This window comes from Copidosoma floridanum, unplaced genomic scaffold, assembly GCF_036245765.1.
Source record: "Copidosoma floridanum isolate Cflo_tuat_1 unplaced genomic scaffold, Cflo_Japanese_pri ptg000021l, whole genome shotgun sequence".
Lineage (NCBI taxonomy): Eukaryota > Metazoa > Arthropoda > Insecta > Hymenoptera > Encyrtidae > Copidosoma > Copidosoma floridanum.
The window spans coordinates 27981779-28006863 of record NW_028321898.1 but is presented as its reverse complement, the minus strand read 5'-3'; the positions used below and the strand labels follow the sequence as shown (position 1 = coordinate 28006863).

General features: G+C 35.0%; 2 protein-coding genes across 2 annotated transcripts; both read left to right on the top strand.

Annotated features, from left to right (window-relative positions):
• The first annotated feature begins 2142 nt into the window (after positions 1 to 2142).
• On the top strand, positions 2143 to 8639 carry Osi15 (DUF1676 domain-containing protein Osi15). The gene is made up of 2 exons (XM_014357345.2): positions 2143 to 2518; positions 8290 to 8639. The coding sequence occupies exons 1-2, from the start codon at positions 2143 to 2145 to the stop codon at positions 8637 to 8639; spliced, it is 726 nt and encodes a 241-aa protein (XP_014212831.1).
• A 7128-nt stretch (positions 8640 to 15767) lies between these two features.
• On the top strand, positions 15768 to 17740 carry Osi16 (DUF1676 domain-containing protein Osi16). Its single transcript, XM_089594833.1, has 3 exons — positions 15768 to 16005; positions 16598 to 16863; positions 17372 to 17740. The coding sequence occupies exons 1-3, from the start codon at positions 15768 to 15770 to the stop codon at positions 17738 to 17740; spliced, it is 873 nt and encodes a 290-aa protein (XP_089450959.1).
• The last annotated feature ends 7345 nt before the right edge of the window (positions 17741 to 25085 follow it).

Below are 25085 nucleotides of genomic sequence, written 5' to 3'. Positions count from 1 at the left end.
GAAATGAATAATAGTGAGCTTGATCTTTCGAAACCAAAAATATTTATCTGAGAGCAGTAAGAAATAAGAGAAAATTTTTTTTAATTAACAGCTGTGGACTTGTCAAAGAAAAAAAAATGTTTAACTAAGGTCCTTTTATCCTATCTTTTCTTTACTTGCATGCTAATTTTCATTATTTTAATAAATAGAAACATGTACTCAGGAAAGTAAATATAACCGTTTAATAAGTACGACACTCTATTACCAGATTATTAAGTAAAACAGTGTTTATAAAGATTCCCAATTTTTTTAGGACCCATTATTTTTAATTTTAAAAAAGTAAAGTGAAATTTTTGAACTTTAACTACAATCAGATTTCATATTTTATTTTTTGAAACAATTTTACCTTTTGAGTTCAACAGATGTTTAAAAATGTATTCAAATAGGTTGGTGTTTTAGTATATTTTGGTACAATTCTAATAATAAAAATAAGACATAATGTTTCACATCAAGTACAAAAGCTTTTTTGCAGCTATCGTGTTATCTAAACTTGGTTTCTAAGGGGATGAAATACATGAATCAGCTAGCCATATCTAATCCAACATCCAATGGTGTTGTTGCCCCCATCAAAAGTTTTTAAGTGCATGCAACAAGATGCTAAAATTTTTAAGGTTTATTTTGATATTTGGTCTATGTAGTAATTGTATCATTAAACTACATTTTTCATTGCTTTCTCTAGTGGAGTAACATACATCATACATCCCTTTGGGTAAAATAGAAAGAAGCTAAAAATAAATTTTTTTAGAGTTCAGTAAACATAATTTATTGAAAAGTCATGTAGTTGTATGTAGTATCGTTGTAATGCAGGTATCTGCCATAAATGGTTCGAATGGCAGCATACTGGCATCGTTCTCGTGCAAAGTGTGGAGTTTGAGATTCGAATTTAGAAATTTTTTAAATAATCATGTCAGTAAAAATGTCAGAAGGATATTATAGTATTAATGTTGTGAGACTTTAGCATGCTTATAAAAAATAATTAATATAATTTTGGCTATTTAAGGAATACATTTTTTTTATTTTAAATTTTCTACTTTCAGGTGTTAAATTTAGTGTCATACTTGTAGTGTTGTCTTTATATGTCTTTAATCATATAGACACATGTATATAGTTTTAAAGAAAAAAAATTCCTGCTTCCCAATAGTGTACCTTTTGTGGGTGTTTACGATTAATTTGTATCCTTGGATACAGACAATTTTTAACAAACTTGTACATCTGACATAATAACTATAGAAACCTGAGTTGCTATAAACTGTTACCATATCACTTAACTTGTGTTTTATTTTTAAGTGTATGTGCAGCAACATATAAAATTTGAGGCATTAAGTGGCATTTCTCGTATTATCAGGGTGTAATTGATAAATAAATTAAATTAATTTGATACTTGGATAAAAATATTGAGCTATAAACCTTCAAAAAACAACTTATAATTTTTAGGTACTTCAACTTATTTCACAAAAATACCTATCTTTACTAGAGAAAAATTTGTAATTACCAGACCACCAATAACAGAGTTGTGATCAATATAACTAAAGCATACAATTAAATTTCCAGCATTTATTTAAAGTTTTCGACGCAAATGTACTGTTACAACCAGCTAATGATCAAGGCTTGTATTCCTCACTCGCGAAACAATTGATACCGTTTTACAAAAAAGAAAAAAAGAAAGAAAAGCAAACATCCTCGTAGCTAACCCAGTGGCCCGGCTTTAACGCGGCCACGCACTCGAAAGTGAACCTCGATAAAAGGAAAAACGCCGTGCCCTGGACGTCACTTGTAATGCACCAGATGTCCTTTCCCCCGTAAGAATAATAGACTCGCGAAATTAACATTCTTATCGCGGAGCTACTGCGTCGGGGCTCTCTTGCCAAATGGTTCGATTCTTAGGTCGCATTCGGAGCCCCACCCGCGCTGCACTCGAATAAGCCGGTCCGTGTCTTCCGATGGATATATAAAAGATAAAAAATGGCCAGGTAAGCCAGTGTCGTCCAAGTCGACGAATTGTCGCAACGACACTAGCTCTCATTAGACCATTAAAAGTTGTCGATTGCCACGATTTTTGGTGCTTGGGATCGGCATCGCGTGACACTGTGAGACGAAGCAAACATGAGAGTAGTCGTTGGGATCATCAGCTCGCTGGCGTGTTGCTGCTGCCTAGCGCTGGCCAGCCCGACGAGGGAATCCAACGCTGAGAAGTTCGAGGGGAAGCTCGTATCCCTCGTTGATGAGCTCAATCAAAAAGAGACCATTGGTCTCTACGGCAACGTGGTAACATTAGAAAGGTCTGCGGTCCCTAGGGGTGGTGAGGTTGATCAGAGCGAGGTGGACCCGCTGGTCAGGAGAATCGATGAATTTTTGAGGAGCCGTAGACTACAGATAAGATTTCCGAGCGATGGTTCGTCAGCCGATTACTTTGGGAGAGCTTTGGGTCAGAAGGATGTTAACTTCGAGCTCAGAGGCTTGGTACATGGCGCATCTGAAGGTGAGGGATGACACACAAATTTTTTATTTTTAAATTTAGTTAATTGTAGATCCACATTTATGTGTATGTTTCATAATCTTTGGTCACTTTTAAACAATGCACGTAGATTTCGATATTTCTCTACACTTCTCTCGCACATTAACTGTAGTTTATTTGTTGCCAACTTGTGTGGTTTAGTTGGTAATAGAATCAAAGTCTCGTGATTTAAACCGATAGTTCAGTTCGAAGTATCTGCAAACTATGGTTTTAAGTTGGCACGTGGTCAGCAACGTTCGTTATAAAATCATATGAGTAAAAAAATTTAGCAAAAGCAAAAAGGTACAGAAACATGCCTAGTATTTTTTTTTTCTAATAAATACCAGAAAAAATGTGTAGGCTAAACATTAGAACACAACTAGTAGCAAATATAATCATGTGATGTATAATCATAACACTATTTTTGCCAACTGCCCGTTAATTTGATATAAATTTAAGCACAAGCTTTAACTCTATACGAACTATCTTTATGCTCACGTGATTCAAAGCAACTGAATGCATCATGTACATATTTAATACAATCTGCGTTTTAAACATTCATTTTTTTTGTTTGTATCATAAATATGTCATGGAAGCAATCGATAGTGTATTAGTAGTAAATATGACTCTTAAATAATTAAATGTATTAAATTGTATTGTAGCAACTACAAAATTTCAATACAATAGATTATATTAAAAATATCTTTTTTACGTTTATTTAAATAAAATTTATCTAATCATAAACAATTAAATGAAGCAAAAGCAAAAAAAATAGCAGATATAAAACAGTAAAAAATAAATTTTTATTGCTACATGAATAATCCTGAAAAATATCAGCAATATTGTTTTAAGAATTTAGATGTATACCAGGTATGTTAAACTTGCCTTGCACGTACTTTTAATATCATCATTGTCCCTATATTATGTAATTATTATTTATTTAAAATTTTTTTTTATATTCGTTATATAATTAACGTGCATGATAATATGATGGTATGGCCCACTAATAGATGCCTAACACGAAATTTTTATACTATAATTTTGTAAGAGGGGACTTCACTTACATTAGGATGTGTTGAATCAAAGTAGGAACATTAAAATTTATTTTATACATACATATTTTTTTAAATAAGTACTTTTCCGCTACAACACAATGTACATATAAGTAATTTACTTACACGACAATCAATATTGAAAAAAAAAGAAAATAATTAATTATTAACCAGTTCTATGTTAAATTTTAGATTTTTATTATTAATCGTCGTGTATACTCTTATATTTATACAAGTGCTACTGCTATGTACATCCTTTTTTGCGATAGCCATGAGTTTGATAGTATGGTGTGTATGCCCAAAAAATGGGAAAAGGAATTGATTCAGTTTATAATAGTTCTATTCATAATAAGAGATTTTGTATACCCAAGTGATTTGGCAGCAATGCATTCATCATAACAACGTACATCATTTTCTTTTCCTCGTGTAAAAGAGTCATTTTTTTACTGTAAAATTAAATTCAGCACTTACAATACTAGCCTAGTAAAAAAAAAATTGAATTTTTTTTCAACTTGTCAAAAAACAATAACTTTTTTCTTTATAATTTATACTGAGTTTTCATTACACTTATTATTTTCTATATATGAAGGCTAAAGACCCAATAATTTAATTTGAATGATTCACAGGTTACGTTGAAACGTATCTTATTCTGCTGAATAATAAGCATATCTCTCTATTATCAACCCATTATTATTAATTTTTTTATTTCACTAGTTGTATATTTTTTAGTTTTTGCACGGTTTTAGTATTTCTTTAGCTCACAGTTTACATGCACAAACTCATTAGTACATATTAATCATATTAGTCGTTTTTTATTCAATTTTAGAAATACTACATTAAAAAAGTATAGAAGGTCAATTATTTAAAAAAATAAATAAATAAATAAATAAAAAAATAATAAAAAAAAAATTAGGTAGTAACAAAATTTTATATGAAAAATTAATCCATTAAAATTATATCTATTCATTACACATAAGGTATGTAAGTATTAATAAATAATGCCAAAAAAAAATTAAAGAATATAACAAAAAGATGCTAATTTTTGTATGGTTAAAAATTTATTATTGTTATTCTGCATGTTATAACAAAAAAAAAATTACTGCAGCTAGTTTTTACATCTTTGTATTTTTCATCATTTTATGGCTATTGCTTGAAATGCTCGCATTAATACTAAATCGTAAGGTATAACTACTTAATTTCTATTATGAAAGCCCTGTTGAGTCTAAAACATTAAAAACAGAAGAATTATTCTTAATAAAGAAATTATTAACCAATTTTATTGGAACAAGCGTTATTCTTCGTTATGTTGTCACAGTAAAGATTTAATCTATTTATTTTATATTTAAGAAATAATTTGTTGTTTGTGTGCGATTTCGATTTGTTTATAACTATTATAATGCACGTAAGTAACAAAATTATTTTGTGAAGGCTCAATTTTTACGTAAATGTATTATTTACAGAATAGTTGTTATGAAACTTTGGATAAAAAGCTTGCAACGCACAATTGTAAAACATAAAATCAATCTTTAAGTATTATTATTTTATTAAAACCATTAAAAACAGTATGACTTGTATACAATTTTACAAAAGCATCATTACCAGCATTAAAGCTTGCGTATTTATAAGAAAGGACGTAATACTAAATTAAAGTAAATATTGTAGAGGGATGTTTCAGGATTATTTTTAAAAATTGAAATAAAAATCGGACCAACAGTATGAGTGGTAGGCAAAAAATCCTTTAAAAATTCTAAGGTAGCTTTTTTCGCACGGCGTTTGCCCATCTCGATGCACGAACGAGAAGTGCGAGCGGATCTGGACGTGCAGTGCGATTTTATAACACTGCTTCTTTTCCGCTCTCGGCGAATCCCTTGAAAGTAGGTCTAGTCCTCGTGCCTCCATTGGTTGAAATTAATCGGAACCAGAGTGTATATACTCTTATATCATGGTAGCTGCCTCCTACTATCTTTGCAGATTTCTTGCTCAGCTTTTTTTTTTCTTCTTCCCATCGACGCTTATCCTACATTCCTGGAGATATGCACTTTCTAAGCATCCATTACACCCATGATCCCGTATTTGAATTTACGTTCCTTTACCTCACCATAATTTAAATTTGAATTCTTCACAGTAAACTTTTTGCTTATCAATTTGATTAGTTTATTTATTGAAAAATATATTTCACTGCTGTTATTTTTTACTTATTAAAAATACCTGGTAGGCAAAATAGTTCTCAGTAAATAAACCTATAAATAAACCTAAAAAATTGCTATTAACGTGTCATGGGGATCAGTAGAGTACTTGCCAAACGACTTTGTTATTTAAGCAAGTGCAAAATTAATAAATACTTAATAAAGCTCAAATTAGCTAAACAAAATACTCTATTAAATAGAAATTTGTATGAAAAAATTGTAACACAAAAAAAAGATTATAGTACGTCGAGAACTTTGAATAATAAAAAGTGAATGAAATAAAATAAAATTACACAGTCGAACAAATCAATTTTATACCTCAAATTATTAAAATATCGATTAAATTAGAAACAAGATCCAGATCTACATGAGTTTAAATTTTCACTTAATAATTTAAGAGTTAAAGCTTTGGAAAATTTAAGGATCAGTCTTATTTTTATTAATTTAAAAAATGACTTCAATCTCAAATCATACATTCTATAACTTTCATCAGGCTCTTAAATAATTATATGGCATCACATTGCGTGAACTTTTTGTTTAGAGTTTTATCAAATATTTTTTGAAACTTAGATGTTGAAGCACGTTATAGTTAAGGGTAATTAATGAAAGACAATTGTTTATGCAAATAAAGTGTTACAACTATCTCATGAACAAAAATTAGATCAAAAAGTATATTTATTCACCGTAAGTCACTATAAAATACAAAACTCTAATTAAATTATTACACTTACGATACTTGGGTAGTGAATTGTTGAAGCATTTTTATGTTAAGCTAGTGATGTTCCATCAAGAGGTTTCTTTTTTTATCTAATACGAATATTATAAGACGATTCATATTTACTCATAATATAAATAAATTTTAAATCTGAATTCCCTTGATAAATTGGTATTTTTCAATCAAGAATCCATGTAACTGCTTTCGTAAATTTTTTATTAAAACTTAGACTAAAGAAACTCTATATTGTTTAAGACATTAATAGATATGATGAGTTAAATGATAGCAGTTTTTTATACCATGCATTAATAAGCTTATTTAAAGTTACTAACCGCATGTTGAAAAATTTTTACGGAAAACTTACAATTTTCTTTGTGTACATATTGCTTTTTTTTTTATTAACTTGTATACCCTTTCTTAAGTAAATTAAATAATTTAAAAAAAATTATCTGATATACTCCTAATAATCAATGCACGTATTTAAAGAAAGAAAATTAGTGATGTCTTTGGTATTCACTAAGATTTACTTAATCATTAATAATAATAGTGTCAATTTTTAACACATACAAATGGATTACATTTTTAATAGTTTACCCAAATATTCGACCACGAAAAGGCGACCTATATTCAGGACGACCTATGTTTTTTTATTTTTCTGCATGATAATTTAACCAATATTGTTAACAATAAAAAAAAATAAACCCTAGGAATAACCATGTATATAATATTGGGCCGCATAACTCGTGCCACTTCCCAGAGTTCTGTATATCCGTATACCAACCAAAGGAGGTCACCTCCATGTATATGACGTCCGCGAGAAGGATGTACACAAGCGAGAGAGTCAAAGAGAGAAAGAACATTTTTTGGTTATCTGGGACGTTCTAAGGCCGGATGGTGGGAAAGCCGAGAAGCTGGTGAGTGGGAGACCTTGGAAAGAGAGTGTGCCCAGGTACGAGGAAGGAAAGTAGGCTCGAGGACACCTAAAGATCTTCTCCCTCTCTCTTCTCGGCTCGTTTCTCCTCCTCCTCCTCCTCGAGGTTTTCTTCTCTCTCGACTCTTGTTTGCCACCTCCACTTTTTCCTCTTCTACTTTCCTCGATGGAGTTTCTGTTCGTCCTCTTCGTCATTTTCTCATTCCGTAAACGCACTTATCGAAGATGAACACGACCTCCTTTTATTTTATTTTTTATGCCGAATGAGTCGTGCATGTGCTTGGGAACAGGTCGTGATGAGCATACTTGAGTACACACGTGTGGGTACATGGACTTTACGGAGAACTACTTTCTCTTCTTAAGGGACTCGGACGATGTTTGCCTGCGGCCATGCCTTCGAGGTGTATCAACGTCGGGGAACAATGAGCTTTCACTTTGAAAAGAATTTCCGTAATTGAAATTCATTGTTTTTGAGGAAGAAGCTTTGAATATTTCCTTCATCATTTCCTTAAGTTTCAGATGGTATTTCCTACCTTTTTTTCATCGTTTATTTATTTCATCATTTACTTTTTTCTTGCAACAGTTAGTCAGTATCTGGAAATTAATATTAAATTATTAGATCTGTATAATTTGTAGGTAGAGCATTGCCTGAACATCATTTCATTATTATTTCTTCATTCATCGTAGCATAAAGACGATCCACTTGCTACAATTGACGAACTAGCAAAATAATTTGTAAAAGAAATATCAGCCTCAATATAATTATACGAATAGTTAAGATTATTAAACAATGTGATAAAATGACCCTGTAAAATTAAAAGCTGCAATGTTTGAGAATCGAGAGGGCTACTGAAAAATTTTCTTTATTTCAGCCCGAACAAAGATAAAGCGCATTCTCCTGCCAGTACTGCTGGCTCTCAAGCTCAAAGCTATCATCGTACTACCAATCATCATCACCATGATCGGTCTGATCGGCATCAAGGGTCTGGGTGCGGGTGTCCTGGCCCTTCTGCTCTCCGGCGCAGTTGCCCTCAAGGCTCTGCTGACGCCGCCAGTTTCGTACTCCGCTCCAGCTCGTGTTAGCTTCGCCAAGCCCTACGAGATTCATCACGATCATTGGCACCGATCTCAGGAGGAACAACTCGTGAACCAGCCCTACCGTGCCTGGAGTCCTGAGTTCAGCATCGATCCTCAGTTCGTTCCTTACCAGGATATTCCCTGAAATGTTGGTTTTAGGTGTAACAGGGTTTGTTCTCGGTGACGATGAGATTCTCGCGTGAATGATTGTGCTGGAACTATTGAAGTTGAATCTGTCAAGGAATTTATGACATTTCTGTTTATTATTTTTTGGTGTATTTTGGAGTGGGAAAATATTGGATTTTTCACCTATGTGTATGTTAGTATATTTATATTTATTTTGTGAGGGTCAAGCAATTGATTGATTGAAAGAGACAAACGTGTATTTAATTGGGTTTTATTTATTAAAATGAAATAAATAAATAGAGGAAACGTAAGTGTTGTTCTGTCGTCTGTATGAAATATTTATTAATAAAATTTTATGTCAAATGCTTTCTGAAACAAACTTGTGTTGCTTTAAAGGAAGGTTTTTTTTCAACTGTTCTTGTAGATTGTGAAACTTTGAATATGTTTTTAAAAAAACTTGTGAGAAATACAGTTTTAATAATTTCATGGCTTGTTTTTCATGTCGTCGCTTAGTGTATCTACTTGTATTTATTGTTTATTGTTGATCCTTGAAATTAAAAAAAAAAAAAAAACACTCACTAATCATAAATCTTAAATGTATGTTCCAATCGGATTTAATTATGTAGTTGACGTGATCTCAATGGATGTTACTGTCACATATTTCATAAAAATCTCATGTACTTGAACCACTCATTGGTTCAGCTATGAAATCTATACTCTACCGACTAATCGAACTTAAAGGATCCACTTAAAGAACTTTAACGATTTTCATTTTTTTTATTATTTATTTTTTTTTTTTAATGAACATTACTGTCAAATTTGTTGTATCTGAATTTAAAGTAAATTTGGTTTTTAAATCTAAGCTAGTACATAATAGTTTCATCAGTTGTTAATTTTATTGCAACGGTAAAGAAAACGTACGTCCCGAAGGTGAAAAAGATTTCCAAATCTTTCACAAAACCCCGTGCTCGCAGCTACACAATTTCCATGGGCGTAAAAAATAAGCGATCCTACACTCTCTTAATTAAAATTCTGTGGAAATTATTAACATGTTAGCATAAAAAAACAAGTAGCAGCTGGAGGCCAAGTGTATACGTATGAAAATTCGAACCCAGCCATTCTCGTTCATCCAACAACTTTAAGCATGTACCAAAAAAAGAAGAGAGGCACGGCAGCGTGAATCCGTAATACGCTCGTGCGCAAAACAATCGCACAGTCGTAAGCATCCACAGCAGATAATACAGCCCACATGTCGAACGGTATTTAAAAGAAGAGCACAAGCAGCTTCGGCAAAGAAGGCACCAACACACGTCCAAGCCAGCGTATGTGTACTTACCCACGAGTGCACTCGCGCATAATCGCAATGTTGCATTTAATTACCCTCCCCCTTTCTTCCACCTTGCCTTTGTTCAAAGAATGCGGGTGCATACGGAAAGGTATAAGAAAGGAGTTGCGTTATACATCTTTTTTTTTTTTTTTTTAATGCTAATGTGTACAACTATTACTGCGTAGCACCTTGTTTCGCCCGTTTGAATGAGTACGAGAAAAAGATACGGTTCAATCATATGTGAATACATGTTCCAATAACGTGAATGTTGCTAGTGATTATAATAATAATTAATATATGTTGATATAACGTAATTCGTGACCCAAAGAGAATAAGAGAGCCGAGGGATATGAGTATATTGTAGAAGCTGATGACCCAGTTACTCAGGGTATCGTGAGCAAGCTTTTCGACGAATACAGGAAGAGGAGAAGGAAGAAGGTCATGAGTGATGATACAGTACTAGTGATAATTACGATTATCATCTGTAAGTGTGGGTGCTACACGTGACAGAGATGTCAGACACAGGTGGATGGTTTTTCCCGAAAGTTGCTCAGTAGTGTTATAGATTTAGGGACTTTTTAATTTAAAAAGGAGTTTGAAAGTCTTTTATTTTTACATCCATCAGTTGTTTGAGATCAATGTTTAAATATGTTAAATTCTCTCTTCATATATGAGCTTATGTGTTTGTATTTATTTCACAAAGGGACAAATATCCATTCAAGGTATTTCAAGGACTATGTGTCAAAGCTTTTACTAACCGTTTTTCGCTTGTTGGTTAAGCATAATAATTTTCTAATACGTAAAGTACGGTATATCATAGTATTGTGTACATGTATTCAAAACCATTAGATCACATGATGTACATTAAACCTTCTTTCAAAAAAAAAAAATAGAAATAAATTAATTATTTTGATTAAATTATTTGAAGTACTTTATCCATGTACTTCTATAAGTAATAGATAGCTTAAATTATAAAGTTTCCCAGTAAATTTTTCTTTTTACAACATCATTTTATGGCTAATGATTCCTTCCATGATTCGAATGATCAACTAAAAAATTACATTATTAATCATATCGACTAATATGGCAAACACTTTCCATAATTTATCGGGACAAATTGTGACGGTGCACGCAACAACATCAAAGAAAATGCGCAAAAACATGCCTCAATGCTCATCCTAGGACGCCAACGCAAATTCTCTTCTCGAAGCACCGTAAGCCAACTCCGCACTAAGACTCTTGTTTCAAGAGGGAGAAGACCAAGAAAAAGTAGAAGGGGTACAGGCACCCGAAGAGGGAAAGGGAACCGGATCGCAACAGGTGGAATACTCCACATACACGCGCGTGGGTTTTTGAAAGGATAAAAAACATGTAGACATATAGCAGCATATATGTCGAAAGGATGAGGCAGTGCAGGTGATGGTGGTGTTGGTGGGGAGCCAGCTGGGAGGAACTGGGTTTTTGGGTCAGAGGCCGCGGTGTGGGGAAGAACGGGCCGTCATTGGCCTTCCTGCCCCCACTCGAGTGAATGAAGGTTAGTGGGTCGTTGCCTTCTCTGCGCTGACGTACGCAACGGAGTGGCTTGACCTCACAGTTGGCTGAGGTGGAGGGGCCTGAGGATAACGGTACGGGTTGTGAACGGTACTCGCGTCGTCATGGTAACACCTACTGGTGGGGAGGTAGAGAGGCACTCCTGTCTTTTTCGAGCCCAGACCGAGTATTTATTAACTTGGTGAGTGCCAAGGTGAAGGCTGTTTCTGTCGCTGCCGGTGCTCGGCGAGTCGAGAGAGGCCGATGGACGCGTCCGTCGGGATTTCTTCCTCTTCTTCTCTGACTTGGCGAGCAGGCGAGAGACAGTTTGAGATTCAATAGTTGGATGTAAACGGCGTTTTGAAGAAACTGCTTGTTTTTCAATTTTTATCAATTATTTTTTTAAATGATTCGTTAAAATCTTTACTTTTTCATATTTTAATTGTTTAAACTGAACACGTTTTTCTGATTAAAAAAAAATATTTTTCCCAACAATTAAAACCTTCAAAGAACCCCTTTAAATTTGATACATGCAATTGTTTTTTTTTTTTTTCTAATTTACTTTAGTAGGAATGTAAGTTTCTTTACTTCTCCTACATCTTTAATCTTTCCTATGAAGTATCTTAATATGTTTACAACTTTGTTCATTTTTCCGTACTCATTCGTAAAGATACAAACTGCTGAGTGAGTTTTGTATTTTTTAGAGTATCTGAAAGTATGAAGCTTTTTTGAAAGCTAAATTTTTACGTTGTTTGGTGTTTACTCAAGAGAAAAAAAATAAATCGACGATGCATTTCTTAAAACCAAATTCTTTACTGCGATATTATAATGTACAGTGTATAATTGCACTAGTAACTAAAAATAAATTATATTTAGCTTCACTAGACTTTTATGCAAACTAAATAAGAATCAACTGACAAGATATTATGACGACTTTGTTCTTAAATTTCATGTAGCACCTATGAGGAACCCAGGAGGAGAACAAAGCAATAATCATGTACAGTAAAATATAGTTGCAATACGTATGTTCTATTCATTAAGGTATTAGTTTTATTTTTATTTTAATTAGATCTTAGACAACTTCGGTTACAGTATGTATCAACACTCCACTAAATCGTTTTACTGATCCATAACGTACAACAAAAATAACGGTGAATAAACTAACGCTTCCTACATTCAAAATAATTTATACTTTGAAGAGACAATCTTACTCAAGATCTACATGCTTTAATTCGACTCTTATCAAAATTTACGACACGAATTTAACACAGTTTTACTTATCACACTGACGGTTACACTAGTAGTATTCCAAGTTTAGTCAAAACAGTACGTTTACTTACGACAATCAGAGATCGTACGTGAGATTATTTTCAAAAACTAACTGAATAGACACAATGAAGCACAAGAGATACATCACTTTTCATAAATCACTGGACCCCAAGTGATCCCGCTGCTAGTACAGCATTAAAAATTTTCTCGGAATTACTTCAGCTTTCATGGATGCTGGTATTTCGTGCTTAATCTTATCTTTTTCGTTTAGAATTAAATACATAACATTAGATTTGTATGAAGGCTTTGGCCGCAAATGCAAATCCACTTATCGGCAAGCAAGTAAAAATGTGTTGTGTTACCAAGATGTATCATGCGATTATTGCAAGCCGTGGTAAGTATAGAGTCAAAAAACGAAAGGAAAAAGATGCTCGTTCTAAGAGCCTTGCACTAGACAACTCGCGCAGCTCCAATGTAAGTATGGTTGCCGACTTGCTGGTGTATATATTATTTTCATCAAAGCTGAATTGGAAAATAACTGACTAGACATATGACATATTAAATTGTTAAAAAAAGAAATTCAGTGCTGAAATTTATAACGATAATAAAATTCAAATGTATATCAAAAAATTGTCAGACAAAAAAAATACTTGTCAGACATGAAGAAGGAATGTTACAAAAAGATTTCACGATTGTAGACTTAACGAGTTATTTTACATTAGTTTCAGTATTTTACAGCGTTTGAAAAAGTATTGATTTTTTGTTAATTGTTATCAATATTTAACAGAATTTTGAAGATATTTCTAAGCAAATTAAAACATTACACCTGCAAAAGTGGCAATTCATATATATTATCTGTATCATAGTTAGCATTATTAAACCATCAAATTGGTTTATTACAATATCATGATTTCTGCGACTTGGAAAGTACTGAGGATTCCAAAAAATTCTTAATTAAATGAGGGAAAATTTTTTGAACTATAGTTAATACGTACCCATCTAGTTTAAAGTTTTTTTTTATTTATAAGGATCGCTATGTTTATTAATGGACATTTTACATTTTTTGAAACAAACATATCTGGTTGATTTTTAGTACAATAAGTAATAAGTATCTAAAACAGTTTGTAATAACTTTACATATAGCAGCAAGACGACGATAACCCTGTACATAGCCAGACAACACTTTCTCATGCATATTAATGGTACAATTTCCGGAGAAGATGATTTCCGATTTAATGCATCCTTGTGCAAGGAGCGTTAAAGCGTGTCGTGAACAAAAATTCGTACTGTCGCACGATTTTCCAGTCTGATTTTAAGTAGGTTGGTGGTAGATTTTTTTTAACTTATACAGCTCGATGAAAAACAGTACAAATACTTATTAAAAAGTTTCAGGTGCATAGGAAATAATCTCTGAAACTTACCGCTTTTTTTGATGTTATGAGGATATTGAAAGTGAAGGGGATATTGTTACTTCAGTAGATGCCGAGGTAATAAAAACATCAAATTATAGTAAAAACGATTTTTTTATGACTATAAACCAGGTCAGAATTTAAAATGTATGAATCAATTATTTTTACTTGAGATTATTTATACAATTTAAATTGTATTTTTTAAATTTAAATTTATTTTGGTGCTATTGTTTAAAAAATGTTCGATTCAATAATAAATTATCCATATTATATGAGATGTCAATTAAAATCAACAAGTGTTGAACTGTCTATGGGACAACAAACAATTATTCTTTCATTTGTTACTTTATTCTAAATAAAATACTTTTTTTTTTTAATTGTGCATCTAGTGAAGCTATCAGGAAAAAAAATAAAAACTACATTAAGGATGATGATAACAAAATCGAAATTAATGCACTTGATTTAAATAAAAAAAAGTTACTTCAGACAATGAATTTTTTTCTAGGATTAGCTATTAAAATAGTAACACTTGAAAGATGTATGCAAATAGCCGATGTTAAACGAATACCCTGAATGAACGATTTCACTGGAAAGTAAATTTTCTAGATTTTATGCTTTAGTGATAAAAAAATATTGTTGCTTATAGTTACTTTCTAACTGTGATTAATGTTTTTCTAGTAATGTCTCAACAAATAACACAACATCGATTACTATGATCTTATTCATGCTATTTTAAAAGCATCAAAGAGACACACTTTACCATAGCAAAGAGTAATTGTGATGCAGATTACCGCTCTTTCAAAAATTCAAATTGTATGAAAGAAGAATAAGTTTTCCAAACAAAGCACCCACAACCGATCTGTGATGATATTTGTATGCCCATCCCAAATCTTCCAAGCATCAAACCCAAAATCGACTCTTTCACATTCACAATGGCACACCAAGACTCCCTTCTCCTCTTTATGCTTCAAATATCCAACGGCATCGTCAAACAACAGTAGGTTTATATGGTACCTTCTCCCGTAAAACCCATAAAAAAAACCATTGCCAGTCAGCACGAATAATCAACTAGCTCGTAAATCAAGCGACAAGATGAAAAAAGACCCGCGTACCAGCCTCTCGGCTCCTCGAGCGAGATCTGGCTCGAATGTATATATTCCAAAGACAACGATCGGTCTTGGTCCGACTGTTTTTTTGTTAATTCGACAGAGATTCGAATTATCCGCTCTATTTGACTCAACTTTCTGTGCTGCGGAGCCGCCAGCACCAAGCGTTACCATTCCGATGCATGGCAAGTCTCGCCCCCTCCCTCTCGGATGGAAATACGACACGAGGCTTTTAATAGTGCATCCAGCGGGAAGGAGAGCAGAGTAGTTGGTACCGGAGCACATAGAGCAGCGCGACAGAGGGAGGCCAAAAGGAAAAAGGACTAGTAGGCGAGAGTCTACTCCATATATAGCGCCACTCAGCCCACACCATGTCCAGTGGCTTTTCGTCCTTTTCGCGGACCAGGTGTTGATTACCTACTCGTTTAATTTTTCCATTTTATTTAGATGTCGTTATAGTCGATTGGATTTATTGCTTGTTTTGGACAAACGTGCATTTGTTAAAGATGAAAAGGGACGTTGAATTTTGGTGCGTTTTGCTGATAGCCATAGTTGTGGGGTGTGTTGCGGCAGAGATCGATCACGGATCGATTGTTCAGAACATAGAGCAGGAGGCAAAAGGATCGTCTGGATTTTTGTCCATAGACAGTTGGAAGAACAAGTGCAGTAAATCGTACAGTTCGATGTGTCTGAAGTTTGATATCGTTTCGTTAGTCAACCGATTAGCAGAACAGGACGATATTGGTACGTTGTTACTTATCTTATGTTATCAGATAAGGATAATTAAACATTCTAAATCTTTACTTAAATAGTTTTTTTTTTTTTTTTATTACAATATCTCTAATTTTTTTTTTTTTTTTTAAGTAACTTACGTTGTATGTTCGTTAATTGAAATATGATTAACATCGGTAAGGACTAATCGTAATGCGTTGTCCAATCAAGTATAAGATTTGTATTTTACTAACGGAAATATGACGATAAAAATGATATAAAATAGTTCCCAGTATCCAAACAAATGCATAAATAAATAAATAAATTTTGTTAAGCTCCGACCTTTTTATCGAACTATGAACTTTGTTACGACACAAAAAATCCACCGTTAGCGTTGGCAAGATCACGAGTTTTTCGAAACAATAGAAATAAAAAATTTGAATACAATACGCTCTCCTAGCAAATACAGCCACGAGCCGCAATTAGTGCAACTAGAGCACACTCGAGAAACCAAATCTAGCCCCCGAATCTCGGTGGCAGAGAGCTGTCCTCAATTACCTGTACGAACTCGCTTCCATATATTATTTGCCTCCTACTTACTTCTCATTCATTTTTGGTTCCACAGGAATCCTGCCGGGCGTATCGGTCGTTAAGCAAAGGAGCACGACAACCGCAGCCTCATCCTCGGACGTCGTGGCGAATCTCGCCCGTGATTTTCCAAACGACGCCGAAAAGCGCGTGGATGCATACCTGCTGAACAAAATCGGCACTTACCTGAACAGCCACGCGATCTCGGTCAAATTGTTCGAACCAAAGAGTCTCTATAAGACGACCCTTAAACACGTGGGGGCTACTGAACAGCGCCAGAGTGATGATTCTAACGGGGACAACGCAGAGACTGGTTAGTTTCAGTACTTACATCAATTGAAATTGATTTTGTACATGGTTATTGAAAGGCAAAAAGCAAAAAAGTTATTGCACATAATGTAAAAATAAGATGAAATTATTGTAAATTTTCACTTGGGCCAGCAGTTTTTCATTTTTAAGCAAGCTAGTTTGAGGAAAGCCAAGAACAGTTCTATCAAGGACCATTTTTGGTGATTACACGAAGTAGCTACGTATACTTACAAATCATTGGCTTTCTGAAGTTGAACAACACTGAATTTTCTTATTTAATTAAAAAAAAAAAAACAAAAAAAAACTATGACATAATCAATAGTGCATCAAATATTTTTTCGCCAACACCTCACTAGTTTTTTTTTCGTTTCAATCAATATTTATATTTCTTTTTGGTCAGACTTTTGCCCCAAAACATTATTATCGCTAAAGCGCGTGACAACCATCCCTACGTGATGGTAATCGATTATATTCCATCCCCATGATTCCAGCCCGAAAGAAGGACAAAGGGGGAAACGGCAGCATGATGGCCGGGCTCATGATGATGAAGGGCACGCTGGGCGCTCTGGGCTTCGGTGCGTTGGCAATGCTGGCGGGCAAGGCGCTGATGACGGGCCTGATGGCCCTGATGTTGTCGGCCATCGTTGGTCTCAAGTCCCTCACGCACGGCGAGAAGAAAACGACCTACGAGATCGTCAGCAAGGCGGCGCCTGTCCACACCTCCGCGCACACGCAAAGCTCCGAGGAGCATCATACGGGCTACGCCATGGGCTACGGGAGGTCCTTGAACGACGAAGAAGTGGTGCACGAGACTCTGAAGGCCCACGGCAATGTGCGTGACAGGCGTGCACTTCCGGCCAGAGTACTATGAGCTTTCGTTTTCATTTGTCGTTCAGGTCGGAGGGAAGGATCGCTTTTTTCGACTGTTACAGGTGGCATGTACCGTTGCCATGTCTCCGCCCATTTACGTGATATCTACTCTTGTTTCTTTGTTTCTTAATTACCGTTTGCTGTAGTCTGTAATTCCTCGATGGGAAGTCCTACAAAGAGCTCACTGCGACCCGACACTCCTTATCGATTGTCTAGTTTTTCCCTAGAGAGTATCTTCTTTGTTTGCAAATTTTACATTTACGATTGTGCAATTTGTCTACTTTCTAACTTTTTAAGATGTATCAAGTAATATTAGTGAATTTTTTGACCTATGTATACACAAAATTATCAGTAGCAAACATTTTAAGGTTAATTTTTAAATGTGCACATCTGCACTTTTATGTGGATCAGTAGACCCCTAATAAATTATACTCGTATTATAGTATTACAGATACAATAGTTGTTTGAGTATTTTAAATATAATTATCAGTATTACTAATGTAAGAAAAGAAGATTATGTAACAAATAACCGAAACGATAATTACGTCAGTGTCAGTTTGCTTACATAGATAATATATTATCGTCTGAAAGGTTTCGAGGTTAATAAAATTACCATTGTCAACCACAACAACTCGAAATATAGTGATAAATAACTAAGAATGCTATAAATAGGTGAACTGTAATTATTCAAATCGCACATGTTACATTCAATAATATCAAGTCCAATTTGAAAATAAATACAACTTTTAAAACAACAAATCAATTTATTCTTACCAAAAAATGCAATATGCTATTGTAAAAATAAAAAAAATCTAGTACGCGTTGTAAAAAATGGAGCAACTATTAATAACATTAGAATTAAGCTATTTTTCTCAATTCAAAGTAACGAGTGGACAATTATTTTCACGATCTACTTACCACCACACAAAAATGCATCTGTAGTTTTTGTAGTCACTAAAAATATGGTGTTAAAAGTGACCAACTGTGCTCATTCTGTATTCCTTAGTTCTCCGAGATTTCTTCCGAGATAAACCCACATTCGCAATTACAATGTTCAAATACAAACACTGTTACTCATTATTTACGAGCGATCGAAAACTAGCCACTCCCATGGACATGCAAAGAAGCAGTGCGATTTCTCGCACCACACCTGTAATTACACAACTTGAACACATTTTCCCGCTTCACAAGGAAAGTCCTGTCGCGTTTCCTGCGACCCATCGAGTTTAGCCCACCTTTCTCTTTTCTCGTCACTTTTCATCTTTGCGTGTTGCTGTTACATTTTCCCCACCAAATAATTGACACCAAGCCTCTGCATCTTCCTCGCTCGTTTGCTTCTATGTACAGTACAAAAAAAAAAAATTTCTTGCATTGCGATGATGAGTCGATTGACACTGACATTGTGTAGAACAAAAGTATTACACAGCGAAACAATGGTTATAGTTGTTGTGGTGGTGTAGTTTGATTGAGAAGCCGCAGGAGTGCGGTTGGCTAAGATGTAACCCAATCCTGATATGGTATTTATTCATAGACTCAAGACAGAAATTAATTTCGTACTGGATAAAGGATTATTCGCCACTCTATTGTGTAAGCCTTCTTTTGAAGTATATTAAACAAACGAGTAATTAATTGTATTGTTCATATTTATTAGAACCATCGAACAAAATAAACACAACAGAAACAACGTTTTACTTATTTTATTTTTTTTTTTCTCATATGGAATTAGGAAAAAAATAAATAAACAAAGTAATGAATTCCATAAGGTATGGTGTATGTAATATAATATTTCAAACATTTTTATTGTATTTCTGAAAAAAGATGATACTCGATGAAACAAAACTACTTTGTTTTATCAATTTCTACATAAATTTTAAGAGTAAAAATTATTAATTCATAATAACATAAAGTTATACATTTACTGTGTACTTCATGACCAGAATTTTATCTCGTACAGTAATTTTTTCCTTCTGATGACTTTAAGTTAAATAGTGATTATAATTTAATATTTTCTGCAAGCCATTGCTTTAATCATTAGAATATTTTGAAATTACTTGCTCTAAGCAAACCACGTAATTGATCAAATCTGATTAGATTTCAAATAAAGAGACGCTACATGATCCGCCAATCTCTTGAAAAGGACATTGATAACAGTATGTCAAATGATGCAGTAAAGTAACTTAAATATTAAAGAATCAAACAACAAATTGTAATAACTCGAAAGTTATTACGTGGAATGTCTTCAATTTACTTATAATTAATACCACTGGACTATGCGATTTATTCATTAATGAAAAATTTCTCATTCTTTACAATAAAATGATGTGATACCTTAATTTTTCTGATATAAAGCTTATAAAATTTATTTGTACACGTCAACTAACTAAAAATCGCACAAAAATCTCTGACCATCTCAATACAAGGATGTTCCATTTAGTTTTGATTTCCTGGTTACCAAATACGTGATTGACGGAAAAGTAGGATTTGAGTGCTCGATTACAACAAAAGGCGTTTTAGCTTCTGCCTCTGGTGGAGCATCAACGATAATAAACCCGCGATGTCTTTAACATTGTGATTACGTTATTTCATTCTTTTCGTCCCAGCCGCGAGTCCGCCTTCGGCAACCCATGGCACAAGGGGGTAATCACAGTCGTGACCAGATCGCCGCAGAGTCCACAAACGACACAAATTCATGTATATAAAAGCCCCCAGTCTCGCCTCTACGGCAGCCAGTTCACCGCCATCGGTCCGTCAAAGTCAGCCAAAACAACGGCACAGAGCCATCGGATTCGAAGTCATCCTGATCGCGATTTCTCGTCCTACAAGTGCCACCGCGTTCGACCCATGTCTTCAGCGAAGTCGATACTTTGGCTGAGTTTCCTCGCAGCCGCTTTACTGGCTGGAACTCACGGAAATGCCATACGAGAAGCACAGCCCCACAGCCCCGACAAGCAGGAGAGGTCGATCATCGATTACAGGATAAACGGCGTGAAAATCGACGTGAAGATCGTTTCGGCAGCGAACGACTCCGTGAACGCCGACGATGGCTTCCCCCAGTTTCCCGTTAAGGAAATCGGCCGCTGTGCGGTGGAGTTGTCCCTGACGTGCGTTCAGAAGCGGATAGCGCGGTTCTTGGACGTGGTGGGGCATTTGCCGGAGATCACGCTGTTTGGACAAAGTGTGAAGCTCGTGAAGCTGAAAGAGGTGCAGGCGGACGAGCAGAGGATGATCATGGGCGTGAGCGAAAAGATCGACAAGAGCATCGACGACTTTTTTGATACCTTCGCTCTGAGGATCACCTTGCCCAGGAAGAATGGCAAGAAAAATCAGATCGATGTCATGATGGATGATAAGGACGTTGTCGAGGGTAAGAAGATTTTTTATTTTAACTTTGTACAAAGTTTCAGAGGGTAGTTCCCAAAAAACTGAATACTGTGCTAAAACTTGTTCACCAAAGGTAATGAATAACGTTTTAGAATACGTGAACTAATTTTTTTACAGAAAAAATTTCGAATCACGTGGCGTCTTTCTATTATAATTATTATACTTTCAAAACATATTCGAATACTTTAGAGCTTTCAAAGATTTTTATGGAAGAAATGTATTTTTTTTTTTTATGAAGATGTACAATACATCAAAAATTCTTTACAAATATTTTATTGGTATTAAAATAAAATCAAAATACTTAAAAATTATCAAAAAACTTTCAAACAATAAAAATTTATTTTATAAATAATAACAAATGTCATCTTCGTATAGTTCACGCTATCGATCTTACTATAGATTTACTGTTTTAATTGATTTTTCAAGAATAATGTTTTAAAAACTTAAAATCCCTTAGGAAGAGGTGGAAAAGGTGGTGGTGGCGGCAAAGGAGGCTGCAAAGGAGGTAAGGGAGGCGGCAAAAAGGGTGGGGGTGATGGCTGTAAGAAAATGATGATGATGATGATGATGGGACTGAAAGCAAAAATGATGGGTAAGTACTGAAATTATTGTAACATTCAAACGATTGTCCTCAAATGTATTCTTTCGATTCAGGTATGATAAGCATGGCTGCAGTCAAGGGAATGATGTTTTCGGGAATGTCACTCATGATTACCAAAATGATGCTTCTGCAGAAATTCATGAGCTCCAAAGGAATGTTTGGAGGTGGAGGTGGTAGCGGAGGTAATGGTTGTGTTCATTTAGGTCATTATTAACGAAATACGCGAGGGTCATTGAAACATACTTATAACCACAACAGGTCAGCTGAAGGAGATAGTTTTACTGACCAAAGGCGGAAGCTCAGGCGGCGGTGGTGGCGGTGGTGGAGGTCACTCTGCAGGCCCATCTGACTCCTACGGAGCTCCTCCACCAACTGGTGGTGGAGGTGGTGGTGGTTACGATTATTCAGGAGGCGGTGGTGGAGGTGGTTGGGGCCGTAGTTTCGACCACGCACCCATGACCATCGTCAAGGACTACACTTTGGACGAGCCGGAACATGACCAGAGCGCTGCCATGAATCAAGAAGGCAAGTATTTATCTAACACCACGATAAACCAATTATCTTCAATTCAAAAAATGAAATCAATCAGAAAATATCAAATTGTATGGACCATGTAAATTTTGTTTTAAAAATTCATAAATTATGGATATTCATGATTGATTTTTAACGTATACCGTGGGTCACGCAGTGTACGAACCAATGGAATTAAAAGTATTGTCAGAGGATAAAATGGATGAAGATCAAAGTTGGAGCTATACCACGGAGCAAGCGATTTCAGACCAGATGAAGGCTAGTCACACGATCGAGGATAGTAAAAAGGGCACGCAAAACGGTGGATTCAACACACTTTTGAGACCAATGTATGCCCAAGGATGGAAAAACTACGTGGCAGCGAGAAACAAGAAAACTGAACGTTATTCCAATATGAGGCAGTAACATGCATCGTTCAATCAAATAATCAATACATGTCTCAACTCTAAACTGCTTAATAAATAATTTATTTATACAGACCACTTGGACTCTGAAGCATTTAATAATAGCTTTTTTACCACAAATTTATAAGCCATATTCCATATGTCACAATATCCTATATACATCGGATGAAAATTAGTTACTAATCTACGTTTTTGATAACTAATCATTCAAAACTACTGTAAACTTTGACAATACGAGAAATTTCATTTACAATAAATAAAGCAGATACTTGAAATTAAGAGTTATTGTAGTATCTACGTTGAATAGAGCATAAAATTGATGAGTTGCTGAGTGATGTGTCAAAAATATGAAAAGGGATCATTATTTTTTTTACGAAAAAAAAAAAAAAAAAAAAAAAAAGCAACTACTTATAGTGGCTTAGGGGAACAAAACTTTTCAATCAGTGTCCCACAATTATAGGCTTCACGGCAATCAAAAGTAAACACGGGTATTTAAGAACAAGGTCGCAGACAATCACTTGTGGGACAATAGGTATAGATTTTTTGTCTTAGCAAGCATACCATCTATGCGGCAAACCCAAAACCTTCCTAGAGTCAAGGTCACCTTCAAACAGTATCAGTTCAAGTTCAAGGATAAGACCTATGGCTGGTACCAGCACTACCTTCTCTACCAACGATCGAGATCGGTTAGCCGCACCGATCTCTTGACGCTCTCCTTCAACCATGTACCTAAAAGTTGAAAAAACAGCCACAGCTTCCTGCACCTTCTACCGTGTCACCCGATGCGTGTCAAAATGAAGAAGCAACTGTTGCTTGCATTATACAAAGATTTATCTATTGCGCAAGTGCACATCATCATACATAACGGACCGGCTCGCAGTTTGCGTGCACAAACGGTCCTCTCTCCTGAATAATGCTAGTTCAAAGGAAGAGACTCGGTAATACTTATGCTTACTGTTACGCATTTTTTTTTTTTTTTTTTTTTTTCACCTGCCGAAGCAACATTTACACGTGCATGTTATATCTTTTGTGCAGTTGAACGCATGAAATAGGCTTCTTAGGCTTCAGTGCCTTGAAAATTTTTGCACGCCTCAGAAACTTCGCACTGCTTACGAGCGGTAATCGGCGGAGCGCTCGGTTATTTGCAGGTTTGAATGGACGCACGTTTTACACGTTACTCGCGTTGCTATATTGTATAGACACCGCGAAATGAAATATCATCTTCGGTCGGGTACTTGGAATACATATTAATATTCATGCTCCTTTGGGATTCTTTAGGTGAAAAATTGGTTTCGTCCACTCATTTGTTAACTTATATGTTAGTTTAACTTGTTTAGTCGTGGTATGATTATATATGCATCTGATGTCAACTGTTGTACTATTTTGTTGAGCCCAAAAATAACATTTCGTGTTACTGGAAGTGTTTGCATTATTCTCATCTTGGATGCATAAAATCCTTCATCATTTTTCCAAGCCCATATTTTCGTGATACATTGGTCAATATTATATGCCAACTGTTTACATCCTAAGTTTTAATTTTGTCAATCACCACCACTTCGTAAGTTCAAGTTTGCATACTTAAAGCACCATCGTTAAGTATTCCAAAAAATAAATGTAAACATCTCTCTGAAAAAAAAAAAATTAAAAAAACTTCTCAAAAAAATATCATCAAAGTTAAACAGGGTCAAGAGCATCATTCATCTTTTGCGCACCTACTTTTCGTGGTGTCCATCTCACCAATACGTTTCATGACCCTGATTTCAGGTACATTTCTCGCTTTCGACGCTCCACTAGAGCCGCGTTATCAGCAGTCGTCCAGCGTTCGTATTTTTGGACCTCGAGTGTGCACCTCGGAATCCAAATGAATCGTGGACAACAAGCCTATATAGTAGCTTATGAGTGTAACGGTTGAGGCTCGTGACTCTGCGAAAATCGAAAAATAATCCTCTACGAATTTTTTTTCTTTTTTCTTGCATCACCGAATTGGAAAAAAGGCTGTAACTGAAAATCAATTGAGGAACGCTGTTATTGATAGCAAGAGGGTGATTTAAGAGAGTTGGATGGTGTAGAGATAAGCAGGCGTGTAATGCAGATAATCCAGATTTTCGTACGACATATCGTAAGCCTTAAGTCTGTATTGTCATAAAAAAATGTTTGGTCCAACTGACTGCATAATTCTTACCATATTGTTTTGTTCTTTTAGTATACCTATAGTGATTGAAGCTTTTGCTACAATCTCCTACGCGTAGGCATGGATGGAATACTAAAAGTCACGCCTCAAATCATCGGCATTACAACATTCTTACGTTTTCACTCGTGCATTACACCAATTGTTTCACTATTACCTTATACGGGCAAACACATGGATTCACAGGGTATTCCAGAGATCGAAGTGAAAGCCGTTGGTGGACCCTATCCCCTGCACGACA